Source organism: Psammomys obesus, unplaced genomic scaffold, assembly GCF_907164565.1.
Source record: "Psammomys obesus unplaced genomic scaffold, mPsaObe1.curated_primary_1811, whole genome shotgun sequence".
In the NCBI taxonomy this organism is placed as follows: domain Eukaryota; kingdom Metazoa; phylum Chordata; class Mammalia; order Rodentia; family Muridae; genus Psammomys; species Psammomys obesus.
This window is the reverse complement of record NW_026596134.1, coordinates 10365477-10384106: the sequence shown is the minus strand read 5'-3', so window position 1 is coordinate 10384106 and position 18630 is coordinate 10365477. Positions and strand designations below refer to the sequence as shown.

At 37.7% G+C, this 18630-nt stretch overlaps 1 protein-coding gene across 1 annotated transcript in view; it reads left to right on the top strand.

Moving 5' to 3' along the window:
* The first annotated feature begins 1361 nt into the window (after window positions 1-1361).
* The window catches only part of Catsperb (cation channel sperm associated auxiliary subunit beta), a 115104-nt gene continuing 97835 nt past the window's right edge, over window positions 1362-18630 (top strand). Inside the window, exons 1-3 of the mRNA XM_055593100.1 lie at window positions 1362-1440; window positions 5475-5563; window positions 6957-7097. Coding sequence (XP_055449075.1) covers window positions 1362-1440; window positions 5475-5563; window positions 6957-7097 — 309 coding nt within the window. The remainder of the gene's footprint in view (window positions 1441-5474; window positions 5564-6956; window positions 7098-18630) is intronic.

Sequence of the window (18630 nt, the reverse complement as noted above, 5' to 3'; positions counted from 1 at the left end):
TAGTGAAAGAGATGGTATAATTGCCTGATAAGATGAAACATGTGAATGTAACAAATTGAAATTTATATGCCTGAACAAGGAGGTGTAGAGTACTTTTCTGTAAAGAAGCTGTCAGATGTTGTAAGTCAGTGCAGAGTAGCTGAAATACTAATCTTACCAAATAAAAAGAGAATTTAGAGAAACACCATATTGGAAAATATTTAATTGTTCAAGATTGACTCCAGCTGAAATCTAGATAGCTTCTCTAGATACACAGTAGCTGTCAAAAAAAGGAACATCAACCTAAGAAAAATTACATATTGAAGGAAGATTAGATAAAGATATGTGCCACTCAGTTTAGTGATAGGTCAAATATAATCATACTTTTGATATACTTGATTTTTTTTTATTTTGTGGTATCTTCACATGTGGACAAAATTTGTTGAGTCCCATGATCTTGGTTCCCAGGTCATCTGTCACTTGGTGGTGATGAACTTGAAGCCTGTTCGTTCCAAAGTCCAACAGCATTTTCTAAGTTTCCATTAAAAAAAAGTGCCATACATGGGGCAGATTAAGCAACAGAACTGTTTTTTTTTCCCACAATTTTTGAGGCCAGAAGCCTGAGGTCAACATGTTACCATAGTTGATTTCTTCTAAGGGCCAGGGAACAATCTGTTTTGGTCTCCCATAAATTTGCAGATGATCATCTCATCCCCATCTGTGCTTCATCTTTTCTTTGTGTAAACTGGCCTCCTGGTCCAACTCCCTCATATCTGTCCGCATCAAACACACCCTGAGAAGAAGCCCTGGATAAAGAGCATCAGAGATCTGCATTCTTGGTATGCACAGGAAGGACCTGCAAAGGATGCTTGGGACCATGTAGGCCACCTCTCTCAAAGTATTATTAAAACAGTAGAAGAAAAAGGAATTGCCAGCTCCATCACCCTTGGAGTGTTTATTGATCTAGTTTTGGATCATACAGTTGACACAGGATCATAAATTTCAGACTTCTCCCATAGTTAATCTATATTGAAGAAAACCCATAGCCCCACCCCCTCTGTCTCTCACAATGACGATAGTTTTACATATTTTAGATCCTCAATAGGAGCTTTAGAACTTAGTCAGGTGTTGTGTATCTGTTTCAGGGTTTTGCTGGTTGGCCAGTTGTGATTTGGGTGCTGGAGTCAAGCCCAAGGCTGTGTGCTTCCTAGGCAGGCTCTAGATCTCCAGCTCTGTCATCTGCTTTTGTCACATAATATAAAATAGTTTTTGACTTGAAGAGATGTTTTCTTAACCTCTGTGTAGTGGTTTTAATTTTTAAAAACTCAAAATAATATTTTCAGAGTAACCGAATGGAAGTAATTTATGTTTATTCCCAACAGATGGAATCATCACTCATATATATTATGATTTTACTTTTGAATATGTTTGAATTTTTGCCAGGAATAGTATTTAATAAAGGTAAGATCAAATTGTTTCTCTTTCAGGAGTTCTTACTCACATCCCTTCTCTATTTACAGTTCAAATGCTTTTCATTTAATATTTTCTTTTTTTTACAGTATTTTTCCATTGTTCTCATGTATTACCTATTTACTGTGTCCCAAGTGTCAGGTAAGGTCATTGTGAAGCAACTGTCACCGACTTGTATATGCAGAGTTGTTGTTTTCTTTTATATCACTTTTCACTTCCAAGTCATGGAATGTTTACCATTAAAAACAAATTATACATGACAAATATTTTATTATTTGTACAGGTATAAACTCCTTTCCTTGATGTGTGAATTATCAGGCTACAAATTAAAAGGATTCCCTGAAAGAAATATACAGATAGAATTAGTTCAGGATTCTATTTTAAATGGTTTATGTATTCATTATTATTTTGTGTACATTGGTGTTTTGCTTACATGTATGTCTGTTTCAGGGTGTCATATCCACCAGAACTGGAATTATAGACAGTTGTGAGCTGCCACGTGGGTCCTGGGAATTGAATCCAGATCCTCAGGAAGAGCAGACAGTGCTTAACCACTGAGCTATCTCCCCAGCCCCAAGAGCAGCAAAAAAATTAAGGGAAAAATTTACATCTATATTATGCACATTTCTGAGATCCTTCTGCATCCTAGAACACATGTTAGAACACATTGGTGCTTAATTAATGAGTAGATAGAAGAATTCAGACCTTCAATTCACACTGTGTTGCAGAATTTGATGAGATATGGATTGTCCCAGCTTTTAGTTGCAACATTGTAGAAGGGAATTTCTGAGATACATGTGGATCTAAGCCAACATTAGAGAGTCACAGAATGGGAGGTGTCAGAGCAAAGAGTGATTGCATCTTGTTGTGGAAAAGCAAGTTGTTACGGCAGGCTTCAAATAAAAGAGAACAGTCCATCTAAGCCTTTAATATGGGTAAATTTTTTATACACACACATGGGAAGGTGTGTTCTTCAGAAGTAGCAACCGGATGCATGATGAACAATATTTTGGAAGAGGTAAATTGCAGAGAGTGTGAGGAAGCCAGTGCATAGTTAAGTCTGACAAACTGTTCTCAAAGACTGGGAACTGGTGTATATCATAGAGGTGCTTGCGTGTCAGACAAAGGAATGATTTCTAGCTGTAACCATTGGGAGGCTGTTTGCACTAGTATGGTAACAGACAAATTTGAGAATAACACTGGAATAATCATGTTGTACAAACAACATGAAGTATAAAGTAAATTAATTCTTATTTAAATCTAATAAACTAAGTGGGATAGTGACATAGCATAGCTATCGTTTGGATCAATATGTCAGCGTAGGGTAAGAAATACTTTATCCTGTGAGATTCTGTGGCTGATGTTTGTGATCTAACAAAAGACCGACCAACAGGAAAAACAGCATGCAAATTTCATTTGATTTCAATATTTTATGAGGCATCGAGGTCTTTGTAGAAAGAAGTGAGGTCCTAAAGAAGTGGTTAAACCAATAGGCTAATGAACCACATTAACAAAAGTAACAAGTAGAGGAGAGGGGACACAAGAAGAAAAGAGAGACTGAGTATGATGAACAGAGGAAGAGTCTGTTAGGAAACATATAGGAAGGAAATGAAGGAAGGTGAACACTGTTTTAATATGTTTGAGCACACTCAATAATTATTTTGCTGGTTAATGGAAAAGTACAGTTTCTTTTAGCTTTAAATAATCCCCATGCCAAAGTGGCCTGTGTTTAGGGTAGCATGTTCTGATCTCTTCCAACAGCAATGTATAAACTGAATTTGTGGCATGAGATGGAAGGAGTTTGGTTCCTCTGGTTATATGTTCATTGGTGTGCGTGTGGAACTGTGAGCAGAACGAGGAATACATTTAATAAAGGACACTGGTTCTCCCCATTTGTCCCAGAGAGTCACCTTATTCTATTTGGGGCAGACATTCCCTCAGTAATTACACTTTTATGATGTCTATAATTGTAAAAGATGGTCCCATCTTTCCTAGAGGCACTTAAATATTATTATCATTCTAGTGTTATAAATCTAGCAAACTCTGTGCTCTAAGAGTTTTTAGACAGAGGGATCCTTCAAAACTACAGGTGAAACCACGGAGTTGGAATTTGTTTCTGTCTCTGGCCACAGCATCTTTTGCGACTTCCCCTGATTCATCTTTTGTAACTCAACATAAAAAAAAAAAAAAAAAAAAAGCCTGTTGATGTAAATGGAACTCGCAAAATGATACAGCAGTCAAGGGTTATCAGATAATTTCATTGACACCAATAACTGATAACTTTTATTTGAAGAAGACCAAAGTGAGTTAAAATCTGAGCAAAGTAGAGAAGTCAAGAGAATGTGTGGCCATTTTGGATGGGAAGGGTCTAGGTTTAATGCAAGAGACTGAAAGGAAGGCCTGGTCGTTGAAAGGTTGTCTAGTAGAGCAGAGGAAGGTCCTCATAGACCTTTCTCCAGTCTGACTTTCTACCAGGTAAATTGTCAGGTGTGTGGCCTGTGAGCTCAGCGTCTTGAATATTGGCTGCTGCTTCTTCAAGAGGTCATAATGGCCCAGACGGCACAGGGCGTTGTGAGAATGTCATACAAACCCTATGGGTGGCTCAAAGCACCTTATTTAAAACAGCTTTTTTTTTTTTTTTTTACTTTGTTTTATTTTCTTTTGTTGTTTTTTCATCTCTTATTTCCACATTTAGTCATTAAGTATCATCAGTGTTTTTTTGTTAGTTTTTTTTTTTTTTTTTTTCAGACAGAGAAGTGATTTGGACTTTAGAATCAAATTATAGTTTAAAAACAAGTTTGGGCAAAATGAATAAAGTGTAATTAATAAAAGTTAAAAAAACAAGTTTGGGAACCCTTTTAAGGACAGATAAAGGAGATAAATGTGTGCATTGAAAGTTCTTTGAAAATTGCTGAAAATCAACTCTCTGACACTGATATTCTTACACAGATTTGAAAACAACATTGAAAAAACTGTGTTTTACAAACAATATGTAGTATAAAGTAAATTTATTCTTAATTCTTATTAAAATTTATTTCTGAAATTTTCTCTAGTTCTAGTAGAAAAATTTGACCCTTTCCATATTTTATTTTATTTTATTTTATTTTATTTTATTTTATTTTATTTTATTTTTAACATCCCAACCATTTCTAAGCCATGGAAACACAGGTTTGAGTTCTAACAGTTGTAATTACATTCTCTATCTTTATGAAAGAGTCCAAACACAATTCTGTTTTACAATGAAGGCTTCGTTTCTTCCATTTGGGCCATGTTGTATAAAGCCTGTGTTGTGCCTTTCCTCCTCTCTTTACTGTTTCAAGTCTGTTTCACTCTCTGGCTTTAACCTTCAAACCTTTATGCCTCGGCCCTGTAGACAAGAATGGAGATTCTATAATGTGTCCCTGCCCTTACCTAGTGTATCCTGAGATGACCATCACACAACTGTACCTTCTAGATCAGGCAGATGCACACTTACCACTGATCCCAATATGCTTGACCTGGGTTCTTCATACCCCCTCCAATCTACTATACTTCTAGCTATGTCTTACCTACAGTCTTTCCAAACTGGGAAAAGCATTTGCATAGCCCCAATAGTCATGTATTCTTTCATTGGCTCCTAAACATATTCAGCCATGCCTTGAAATGCTTTCTGTTGAGGTCCAGCTGTGATTCCAAAATAATTTTGAGATCAGGACACTAGGTGACCTTAAGCTAGTGTGTTCTTGCTAGCAGCCTCAAGGAAGCATTCATATATCCATATTTGTCCTAGCAAACTGTGGCTGTGCAGGGCCCCTAAAATAACTTTCTCACAATGTCATGCCTTATTCTTTCTGCCAAAGCAACCCTGTTCTTTTGCTAAAACAACCCTTCTGGCTGTTGATCCTCCTGCCCCCACTGTTTGAGAGCTAGAGTTACAGATGTGCATAATTCATAATTCTGATTCTGTAAGAAGTGCTTTGTCAGTTTGGAAGATGTGGTGCTTTTTGTGTAAGGATCTCCATCTTGGTCTGTTTTTGTTTGTTTAGGTGAGAAGGAGTACCACTTCACTTGTTACAATGAAGGCTCGCCTACAGACATTCAAATAATCAAGTTGTTCCTTTCCACTGACAATTTGGTAAAGTTCATTCTCTGAATGTATTATAATGTCCTTTGTGTCCCTTTAAGGCCATGTGTAAAATCAATGGCACTCTCTCAAGAACCTTTCACTGTACAGACGGGAAGGTGAGATCCTATGAATTTATTTCTGTACTCGCATAGGGTAGGATATTTCCTTTACCACTGAGCTTCCTAGGTAGCCTTGCTCTGTGACTGCTGTTAAAAGATGATATCTACCTGTCTTTTTTAGACCAGCTGTAACAATCTTCATCTGATATGGAACCAATTTGTTCTTTTGAAGTTTGACAGAAGTATCCTGTCAGAGAAACATACCTCACATGACCTTAAGAAATAAAAATGTCCTTGTTTTAACAAGATTATTAATTCTTCTTAATCGCTTCCTTTAGGTTGCTAGCAAGAACATACTAGCTTAAGGTCACCTAGTGTCCCTGCTAATTATAACTCTTGAGAAGCCTGTACCCTTTTTGTTTGTGATTTTATCCTATAGGAAAGACAATGTAGACTTACAAAGTTGGGATCAAATCTTAGGTCTTCTATTTATGGCTGTATTCCCTGACACAAATTACTTAACCTTTTGGTTTTAGATTTTTATTTAAAAAGTTGTTTGTGCATCTATTTATTTTACTTGTGTGGATATTTTGCCCACATCTGTGTGTATCTACTACATACGTGCATGCCTGATGCCCTTGTAGGCCAGAAGAGGACACTGAGTCTGTTGGAGTTACAGAGTTCTTAACCACAGTGTGGGCACTTGAAATTGAAGAAAAGTCCCCTGGAGGAGTAACAAGGCTCTCATCCATTGAGCCATCTCTAGTTTCCATTTTTAGTTATAAAATTACTATTCTAGCCTATTTTTACACACTTGTCATTTAGTACATGTCGGCATGGCATTGTTTTAAACCACCACTTACATTTTTTAAAGTGTTTGCGTGTACAGTCAAAGTGTTGTGTGTTCATTATGAAACTTAATCTTCACCCATGACCTTTCCTGAGGGAAATCTTTTGCTCTGATGAGTATTTTAAAAATAAGACTTCCCAAACCAGACCAGCAGAATGTCTGGTGAGGGCAGTTAGTTTCCACCAAACCTCAGTTCGATTTCTAGTTTCCATATGGTGGAGAGAACTGACGGCCTCAACTTACCTTCTGACCTCCATATGCATGCTGTTTTATAGGTGTACACACACACACACACACACACCATACACAAAGTTACTGAGTTTGGAGGACTTGCTCGTAAAATTAGATTTTCCCCACAGGAGATGAAAATCACTGAAGGACACAGTCTTGATCAGCAGGGTTTTTTTTCATAATTTTTTCCTTACAAATAAATTAATGTAATATGCCTCTCTATATCAAAGTCTCATTAATTATGTTTCTTTCTTTTCTACAGAAAGTCCACTGTTTCTTCCGAAGTGAAAACTCTGATATTTCAAGGGCAATTCTGGGTATTTTTACAACAGGAGGCATTGCTCCCAAAATGATAGTCATGAACAGCACATACAATTTTGACTTCCACTTTAACTTATCTCTGGTAATTATGTTCTATTTTATTCTATGGTATGTGATTGTGAAGAAGAATATTCTTTCTTATTGGATGTCTTTTTGCAAGTTGGAAAATTCAGTAATGGAGTATCTCCACAGATATTTTCAATCCAGTAATTCAGAATGATATAATAAGTTGTTAATTTAAAAAGGCACGCTTTTCAAGTAATTAGAAAACATTAAAATGATGGTGGTGACGATAATAAAACAAATTAACCAGACATAATGGCGCATGCCTATATTATCAACATTGAGATGTAGAGATATGAGGTTTGTTGTAGTTTCAAGGTAAACCTGTAATACAGAACAAAAAGATATCTCTGCACACATCCAAAAATAAATAAATCATTTAGACAAAATGTATTTTAATCAATTAATTATTTCTATTGCTTTCTGTAGATCTGACATCTTTTCTCTTTAGCATCAATTTCTTCCAGCATTTTGCAATGGCATTCTGTTGGCAGTGAACTCTCCGGAGTTGATCTCTCAAACACCTACAAAATATTTCATCTTCATTTTAAACAAATTTATTAAGATAAATTCACATAGCATTCATTTCCCCCACTTGACTTACATAGTTAATTGGTTTGTAATATATTCAGAGTTGCACAAATTCCCTAGTATGTAATTCTTGAACACTTCATCATCTGGAAAGACAACATATAACCGTCTTTCCCATTCTTCCATTTTTGAGACCTAGGCAACCACTATTCTACTCTCTCTTCACCTACCTCGTTCCTTCATATTTTTCCTTCCCTCTTTCTCTCTGCTCACCCAACCTCTTTTTCTTCATAGATTTTCTCATTCTGCAAGCCCATATTGGTAGCTACCTGTTTCTGTTTTCACAATGTATGCACGCTCCATACATAGCAAGGGAAATGTCAATGCTTTGTTCTTTGTCTGGGTGAGTAATCGTCTACTGTAGATGTAGCAAATTTTGTTTATCCATCAGATGATGAACACTGGACTTGTTTCCATTTGTGGCTCTTATTAGTAATGTTTTGTGTATATAGTTCTTTCTGTGGAAATAGGCTTTCATTTCTTTGGGGGTACCTAACCAGGAATGCAATTGTTGGGTTCTATGGTGAGGGACTGCTGTTTTCCAAAGTGGTAGTACCCTTGTCTTTTCTACCTCAGACTACTTGGGTCATATTTTTTTCTACATCCTTACCAATGCTCAATAAAATTTCCTCGTGTATATTAAAATTATCTCATCAAGGTTTTAATTTGCATAACTTCTTTTGCTCATTGGTCACTTGAATATCTTCATAGGAAAATGCTATTCTGAGTCCTTGTCCATTGTTAATTGGGTTTTCATTGTTAAATTATAAATGTTATTTATATAATTGAGGAACAGTCACTTATATATGATTTGCAAATATTTTCTTCTAATCTAAGGTTTGTGTTTTCGCATCCTCCAATGCATATATGTTTTTTTTTCTTCTAAGGATTTTTAAAAGTTTCATTCCCTATGTTTTTTGAGTTACATGCAGAAAATCATTGCCCGATTCAAGGTTTTAAAGTTTTGCTGCTATTCTTGATTCCAGATATCTACATTTTTCACTTTCTATTTTTGCCTTTTGAACAACTTTGTCACTAATTTTTGTATATTACAGTACATAAGAGTCAATAGTCACTTTTGGAATAGCTAAAGTTGATTTATTCAACACTTAAAAATAAAAAACATCAGAATGATGGATCCTATTTTCGAATCTATTCTCTTAGCCTCTGCCTTTTTACTTATTCCATTGATGGAGAGATAGTAATGACAAATGATTGTCAATTCCTGTTATTTTGATGTTGGTGGTGACAGTGTGTGTGTGTGTGTGTGTGTGTGTGTGTTTTCATTCTTTTTGTTTTGTTGGTGTAAAATTATTTGTTTCCTGTGTTTTCTTGGGCATAGTTAGACTTCTTGTAGCTGTAGTTTTCCTTCTAGTATTCTTTGTAGGGCTGGATTTGTGGAAAGATATTGATTAAATTTGATTTAGTTATGGAATATGCTGTTTTCTCCATCTTTGGTGATTTAAAGTTTGCTGAGCATAGTAGTCTGGGTTGTTACTTGTGGTCTCTTAGAGACTGCAAGACATCGTTTCAGGCCCTTCTGGATTTTAAAGTCCCTGTTGAGAAGTCTGGTATAATTCTAATAGGTCTGCCTTTATATGTTACTTGGCCTTTTTCCCTTGTAGATTTTAATAATCTTTCATTGTTCTGCACATTTGCTATTTTGATTATTATGTGGTGGTAGGATTTTCTTCTCTTGGTACAATCTATTTGGTGTTTTGTAAAGTTCTTGTACATTTATAGGCATCTCTTTCTTTACATTAGGGACATTTTCTTCTATTATTTTGTTGAAAATATTTTTTTGGGATTTTGAGCTGAGAAATTTCCAAGCAAATAGACCTTAAAATCAAGCTGGAGTAGCCATTCTAATATCTAACAAAATTGATATTAAACAAAAATTAATCAAAAGAGATGAAAAAATCACTTCATCCTTATCAAAATAAAAATACACCAAGATCACTTCTCAGTTCTGAATACCTATGCTCCAAATATGAGGGCAGCCCCATTTGTAAAAGAAATATCATTAAAGTTTAAACTCCACATTGAAATACACACATTAATTGTAGGAGATTTTAATACCCCACTCTCACCAATGGACAGGTCATAGAGACAGAAACCAAACAAAGAAATAATGAAACTAACAGACATTATGAATCAAATAGACCTAACAGATATTTAGAGAACATGTCACCCAAATACAAATGAATGCATCTTCTTCTCAGAACCTTCTCCAAAACTGACCATATAGTCAGTCACAAAGAAAGTCTCAGCAGATACAAGAAAATTGAAATAACTCCTTGTATTTTATTAGACCACCACGGATTAAAGCTGGACTTCAACAAAAAGAGAAACAACAGAAAGCCTACAAATTTATGGAAACTGAACAACTCTCTATTCAATGACCAATGGGTCAAGGAAGAAATAAAAATAAAGGAAATTAAAGACTTTGTAGAATTCAATGAAAATGAATTTCTTACCCAGATTTATGAAACACCATGAAAGCAGTGCTAAGAGCAAAGTTCCCAGCACTAAGGGTCTTTATAAAGAAATTAGAGAGATAGCATACTAGTAATTTAAAGGTACACCTGAAAGCTCTAGAACAAAAGGAAGCAAAAACACACAAGAGGAGTAGACATCAGGAAATAATCAAACTCAGGGCTGAAATCAATAAATTAGAAACAAAGAGAACAATGCAAAGAGACAACAAAACCAAGAGCTGTTTTTTTGAGAAAATCAGTAAGTTATACAAATCCTTAGCCAAACTAATTAAAAGGGAGAGAGACAGCATGCAAACTAACAAAACCAGAAATGAAACGTGGGACATAATGACAGACACGATGAGGAAATTCAAAGACTCATCAGATCTTATGTCAGAGGCCTGTCCTCCACACATTGGAAAATCTGGACGAAATGGTTTATTTTCTTGATAGATACCAGTTACTAAAGTCAAGGCATCAGGTAAATGATTTAAATAGTCTAACAACTCTTAAGAAAATAAAAAGAGTCATTAAAAATCTCCCAACCAGAAAAAATCCTGAACCAGATGGTTTCTGCACAGAATTCTACCAGACTTTAAAAGAATAGCTACTTCCAATACTCCTCAAAATATTCCACAAAATAGAAACAGAAGGAACATTGGCAAACTAATTCTATGAGGCCACTCTGATACTTAAACTACACAAAGACTCAACCAAAAAAGAAAAATTTCAGACCAATTTCCATCATGAACATTGAAGCAAAAATACTCAATAAAATACTCGCAAATCGAATCCAAGAACATATCAAAAACATCATCCACCATAATAAAGTACACTTTATGTGTTAGGTGCAGGGATGGTTCAAAATACAAAAATCTATCAATGTAATCCATAATATACTCAAACTTAAAGAAAAATACCACAATATCATCTCACTAAATGCTGAAAAATCCTTGTAACTGGATATTAACCATTAAGTACAGAATAGCCGTCCTTAAACCCACAAACTCAAAGAAGCTAAGTTAGGAGGAGGTCTCAAGGGACAATGCTTGAATCTTATTCAGAAGGGGAACTAAAACATATCTGAAAGTAGGTGGAGTGAGGGAACTGGGTAGGAGATGGGTAGGGAAAGGAACAGGGGTAAGGATCAGGTAAGTGGAAAGTGGGGAAGTCTTGGGAGGGAAAAATAGAAGCAGTGGTGGGAAGCATCTCATCTTTGAGGCTCTCAGGAATCTATAATGGCCACCTACCAAAGAGATTATTTGCCTTTTAGATTAACAGCAAAAATAGCATTTGTTAGAAGAACAAACCAGAATCATACAATGGAAAAAAGACAGCATCTTCAACAAATGGTGCTCAACTAACTGGATGTCTACACGTAGAAAAATGCAAATAGATCCATGTTTATCACCCTGCACAAAACTAAAGTCCAAGTGGATCAAAGACCTCAACATAAAACTAGACACACTAAATCTGTTAGAAGAAAAAGTGGGGAAGAGCCTTGAACTCATTGGCACAGGAAACAACTTCCTGAACAGAACACCAACAGCACAGGCTCTAAGAGCAACAATCAATAAATGGGACCTCATGAAACTGAAAAGCTTCTGTAAAGCAAAGGACACTGTCATCAGAACAAAATGACAGCCTACAGACTGGGAAAGGATCTTCATCAACCCTATATCTGACAGAGAGCTAATATCCAGAATATATAAAGAACTCAAGAAGTTAAAAAGCAACAAATCAAGTAATCCAATTAAAAAATGGGGTACAGAGCTAAAGAGAATTCTCTGTAGAGGAATATCGAATTGCAGAGAAACACTTAAAGAAATGCTCAACATCCTTGGTCATCAGGGAAATACAAATCAAAACGGCCCTGAGATTTCACCTTACACCCATCAGAATGGCTAAGATAAAAAACTCAAGTGACAACACATGTTGGAGAGGATGTGGAGAAAGGGGAACCCTCCTCCATTGCTGGTGAGAATGTAAACTTGTACAACCACTTCGGAATCAAACAGGCAATCTCAGACAATTAGGAATAATGCTTCCTCAAGATCCATCTATACCAAACCAGAATCCAGAGTTGACACACATATTAGGTACAGTGTCCAGTTTTCAAACAAACAAAAAAGTCAAAATAGAAAAATAAACAAGCAAATGTAATTGGGGGGAAATGAAGAAAATCAGCTGACTCAAAATTTGTTAACTCAGTTAACAAATGGGTTAACTGTTGTTTTTACAAATCTGTGCATAGATGGAAGGAAATTGTCCTAATGAGTAAATGTGTAGATAATTCCAAACAGAGTAGAAACTTAATTCCTTTCCACTGAAATCAGGGACAAGTCAAGGCTCCCCACTCTCTCCATATTTTTTCAACATAGTACTTGAAGTCCTAGCTAGAGCAATAAGACAACTAAAGGAGGTCAGGGGGATACAAATCATTGGAAAGAAAGAAGTCAAAATATCACTATTTGCAGATAATATACTATACAAAACTGACCCCAAAAATTCTACCAGGGAATTCCTACAGCTGACAAATACCTTTAGCAAAGTGGCTAGATACAAAATTAACTTTCTCAGAAAATTAGGAATAGTGCTACCTCAAGATCCAGCAATTAATTTTGGGCTTATATGCAAAAGATGCTCAACAATACAACAAGGACATTTGCTCAACTATGTTCATAGCAGCGTTATTCATAATAGCCAGAATCTGGAAACAACCCAGATGTCCCTCAACTTGAGGAATGGATACAGAAATTGTGGTACATTTACACAATGGAATACTCCTCAGCAATTAAAAACAAGGAAATCATGAAATTTGCAGGCAAATGGTGGGAACTAGAAAAGATCATCCTGAGTGAGGTATCCCAGAAGCAGAAAGACACACATGGATATTAGATATATAATATAGGATAAACATATTAAAATCTGTACATCTAACGAAGCTAAGCAAGATGGAGGACACTGGATAAGATGATCAATCCTCATTCAGAAAGGCTTAACAGGATAGATATCGGAAGGAGAAAACAGGGAACAGGACAGGAGCCTACCACAGAGGGCTTCTGAAAGACTCAACCCAGCAGGGTATTAAAGCAAATGATGAGACTCATAGCCAAACTTTGGGCAGAGTGCTAGGAATCTTATGAAAGAAGAGGGAGATAGAAAGAGTTGGCATCAACCAAGGACCATGCAAGAAAAGGACCTAGAACCCTTGCTCAGATGTAGCCCACAGGCAACTCAGTCTCTATGTGGGATCCCTACTAAGGGGTGCAGGAGCACTCACTGGCATGAACCCCATTGCCTGCTCTTTGATCACCTTCCTCTGATGAGGTGGCCTTACTAGGCCACAGAGAAAGAGGATCCAGACTGTCCTGATGAGACCTGATAGATTAGGGTCAGATGGTAGGGGAGGAGGACCTCCCCTATCAGTGAACTAGGAGAGGGACATTGGCGGGAGGAAAAAAGGAAGGGAAGGTGGGAGAGGGAGGAGATGAAGGAGGGAGCTACAGCTGGGATACAAAGTGAATAAATTTTAATAAATAATAATAATAAGGAAAAAATTAAAAAAGAGTCTTAGAAGAATCTTAAATAAAATAAAGAGTTAAAAAATAGCTGAGTAGTATTCCAATGTGTAAATGTGCAACACTTTCTTTATCCATTCTTCAGTTGAGGGACAGCTAGGTTGTTTCCAAAATCTTACTATTAAGAATAAAGCTGCGAGCGGAGCCAAGATGGCGACTAGCACACACAGTTTCCGAGCTGTGGAAGAGATAAAGTTCTGAGTTGATGAGTGGAAGAACTTCTGAAGCCAGGGAAACAACGGAGAGACTTTCTAAACAACAGGGAACATCGCAGGAGGTGAAAACCTTGGTCTCGGGTCACCCAGGGACTTGTTTGGGGAAGGTGAGAAACGATCCTTTGATCTCTCAGCACTCCCCTCCCCCAGACCTCCCTCCTCCTCGGCACAGCGGACTCGCCTTTCTCAGCGCAGACCTAACTGCCTGGGATCTGCAGCCACTGAGGCGGAGCCCCAAGCCCTTTATCGGCAAAGGCCAGCAGTACTGTGTCTCGGAGCCCCAGATTCGCGCGGCGGCTGCACCATCCTCCCAGGGCCCGAGTCTGCTAGACGCCATACTAGCTCCGCAGGAGCGCCATCACTGACGGTACGGCCCGCCCAATCCCACAGTGACAGAGAATACGCTATATACTCACCAAAACCAGACAGAAACGCCATACAAGCTAGACACACCAGGCGCTGGGCCTCCAAAGCTTGGAGAGCACAGTGAAGAGACCCCAGGACTTCCCAGAAAGCATCTGGACTAGCAACCCAGTCTCCAGTTACAGGGGGACTTTCTAACCTGGCGGCGGAGCAGCACTGAGCTGGCGGGGCACATCAGCCCTCCAGTTTAAGACTAACCAGGGCCAAACCAGAGAACAGAAAGGCTGGTTACCCCGATTCCTACTGACGTGACCACCCTGAAATCTCCAGCTGCAGCAAGACCTCATAACCTGGCAGTGACAACAGCACGGAACTGGCGGAGCACATCAAAGAAGCAGGGCCAAACCAGAGAGCAGAGAGCCCAGATACCCCGATCTCTGCCAAGTGACCTGCCTGTAAGTGAGTGCACTCTTGAGAATCTGCAGCTCCACTGATCCTGGGTCCTTCTAAAACAGAAGCCAGGCATCGAACCCCCTCCCACCCATATACCCACTTTGGGAAACAGAGGGGCACTTGGAACATTGAAGTTCCTGCTCTGTGGGTCTAATTGAGGAGTTAAGGCAGTTAATGCCAGAAATTGCGCTGCGATCATCACTAGCGCCTGCGACATATACATTGCAGAGCCCCTCCCACACACTCAAGGGTTCAACATTAGCCATCACTCTGTCCCTCGAGACACACGCCCACACCCACTTACACACACACACACATATACACACGCACGCACGCTTGCATTTGCCTCTGTTTGCGCCTGCGTACTTTCCTCCCACAGGTACAGCTAGTCCTCAGCACACGCTAAGGACACGGGACCTCTCTCAACTTCCTGAAGAATTCTCCAGACTCGAGAGAGAGACAGTACCAGTCTGATCGGCAGAATCCAAAAACAAACAGGGAAGGTCTCAGATAAGCCAATGGCCAGGGGTAGGCGAAAGAACACTTCCAACATAAATCAGGACATCATGACTTCACCAGCAAACCCCAAAATCGATGGATACTCCAATTCATCAGAAGCACAGGAAAATGACCTTAAAGCCATGCTTGCTCAATTATTTGAGGCTCATAAGGAGGAAATGAACAAATCTTTCAAAGAGTTGGCCAGTCAATTGGAGGTAAAGAAAGAAGAAATAGACAAAACCCTTAAAGAAACACAGGCAAACATAGCCAAACAAATAGAGGCACAAGTAGAGAAAAAATTAGTGGCATACAAAAAGGAAATGAACAAAGAAATAGAGTCCATCGTAGAGAGACAGGAATCCAAATTCAAACACATGAAAGAAATGGTGCAAGGCATGAAAACAGAATTAGAATCAATAAAGAAAACACAAAATGAGAAAACTCTTGAGCTGGAGAACTTGGAGAAAAGATCAGGAACCACAAAAGTAAGCATCACCAACAGAATACAAGAGATGGAAAAAAGAATCTCTGGAGCTGAAGACACACTTGCAGAAATTGATACTTCTCTCAAAGAAAAAGTAAAATCAGAAAAATTCCAATCACAAAATATCCAAGAAATCAAGGATGCTATGAAAAGACAAAATCTAAGAATAATAGGAATTGATGAAAAAGAAGACTCCAGGCTCCAAGGTCCAGAAAATATTTTCAAGAAAATCATAGAAGAAAATTTTCCCAACTTAAAGAAAGAGATGTTCATAAATATACAAGAGGCCTACAGAACACCAAATAGACTAGACCAGAAAAGAAACACATCACATCACATCATAGTCAAAACACTAAATCTACAGAACAAAGAAAAGATATTAAAAGCAGCAAGGGAAAAAGGCCAAGTAACATATGAAGGTAGACCTATCAGAATCACACCAGACTTCTCATCAGAAACTATGAAAGCCAGAAGGGCCTGGGCAAGCATCATGGAGACTCTAAGAGATCACAAATGTCAACCCAGACTACTATACCCTGCAAAGCTTTCAATCAACATAGATGGAGAAAACAAAATATTCCATGACAAAACTAAATTTACGCAATATCTATACAGCAAACCAACCCTACAGAAGATACTAGAAGGAAAACTCCAATCCAACGAAAACGAATTCACCCAAGAAAACAGGGCATACAGATAATATCCCAACAAAAATGAAAAGAAAACAAGCAATGAAACAAGGTAAGATCATCGACTCCATTACAAAAGGAACTAACATGCATTGGTCAATATTATCTATCAATATTAATGGACTCAACTCACCAATAAAAAGACACAGGCTAACAGAATGGTTACGGAAACAGGACCCAACATTCTGTTGCATCCAAGAAACACACCTATGCAACAAAGATAAACACTACCTCAGAGTAAAGGGCTGGAAAAATGTTTTTCAAGCAAATGGTTCCAGAAAACAAGCTGGAGTAGCCATCCTAATATCTAATAAAATAGACTTTCATCCGAAGTTAATCAAAAAAGATAAGGAGGGCCACTATATTCTCATCAAAGGAAAAATCCAACAAGAGGACATCACAATTTTGAATATCTATGCCCCAAATACAAGAGCACCTACATTTGTAAATGAAACAATATTAAAGCTTAAATCATACATTGATCCTAATACCTTAATAGTGGGAGACTTCAACACCCCACTCTCATCAAGGGACAGATCAACCAGACAGACACCAAATAGGGAAATAAAAGCACTCACAGAATCCCTAAATCAAATGGACCTAATAGATGTCTACAGATCTTTTCACCCAAACTCAAAAGAGTACACCTTCTTTTCAGCACCACATGGAACCTTCTCCAAAATAGACCATATAGTTGGTCACAAAGCAAGCCTCAACAGATACAAAAGGATTGAAATAATCCCTTGTATACTATCTGACCACCATGGACTAAAGCTGGACATCAACAACAACAGAAACAACAAAAAGCCGACACGCACATGGAAACTGAACAACTTACTACTCAATGACAGCTGGGTCAAGGAAGAAATAAAGAAAGAAATTAAAGACTTTCTAGAATTCAATGAAAATGAAGGCACAACATACCCAAATTTATGGGACACATTGAAAGCAGTGCTCAGAGGAAAATTTATAGCACTAAGTGCCTACAAGAAGAAATCCGTAACATCACATACAAACAACTTAATGGCCCAACTGAAAAACCTAGAAAAAAAAGAAGCAGATACACCCAAGAGGAGCAGACGGCTGGAAATAATCAAACTAAGGGCAGAAATCAATCAATTAGAAACAAATAAAATTATCCAAAGAATCAATGAAACAAAAAGCTGGTTCTTTGAGAAAATCAACAAGATAGACAAACCCTTAGCCAAACTAACTAAAAAGCAGAGAGAAACCATACAAATCAGCAAAATCAGAAAGGAAAATGGGGACATAACTACAGACACTGAGGAAATCCAAACGATTATTAGGTCATACTACAAAAGCCTATATGGCACAAAATTTGAAAATCTAAATGAAATGGACAACTTTCTTGACAGATTCCATCTACCAAAATTAAGTCAAGATCAGGTAGAAAGACTGAATAGTCCTATATCTCCCAAGGAAATTGAAGCAGTCATTAACAGTCTCCCCTCCAAAAAAAGCCCTGGACCAGATGGCTTCAGCGCAGAATTCTACAAGACCTTCAAAGAAGTACTAACACCAATTCTCCTCAAACTATTCCATAAAATAGAAACAGAAGGAACACTACCAAACTCATTCTATGAAGCCACAGTCACTTTGATACCTAAACCACACAAAGATCCAACAAAAAAAGAGAACTTCAGACCTATCTCTCTTATGAACATTGATGCAAAAATACTCAATAAAATACTTGCAAACCGAATCCAAGAACACATCAAAGATATCATCCACCATGACCAAGTAGGCTTCATCCCAGGAATGCAAGGGTGGTTCAACATACGGAAATCCATCAATGTAATCCACCACATAAACAAAATGAAGGAGAAAAACCACATGATCATCTCCTTAGATGCTGAAAAAGCATTTGACAAAGTCCAACACCCATTTATGTTTAAAGTCTTGGAGAGATCAGGGATACAAGGCACATACCTAAAGATAGTAAAGGCAATATACAGCAAGCCTATAGCCAACATCAAACTCAACGGAGAGAAACTTAAATCAATCCCACTGAAATCAGGGACAAGACAAGGCTGCCCACTCTCTCCATATCTCTTTAACATTGTACTTGAAGTCCTAGCCAGAGCAATAAGACAACTAAAGCAGATCAAGGGGATACAAATCGGAAAGGAAGAGGTCAAAGTGTCACTATTTGCACATGATATGATAGTATACATGAG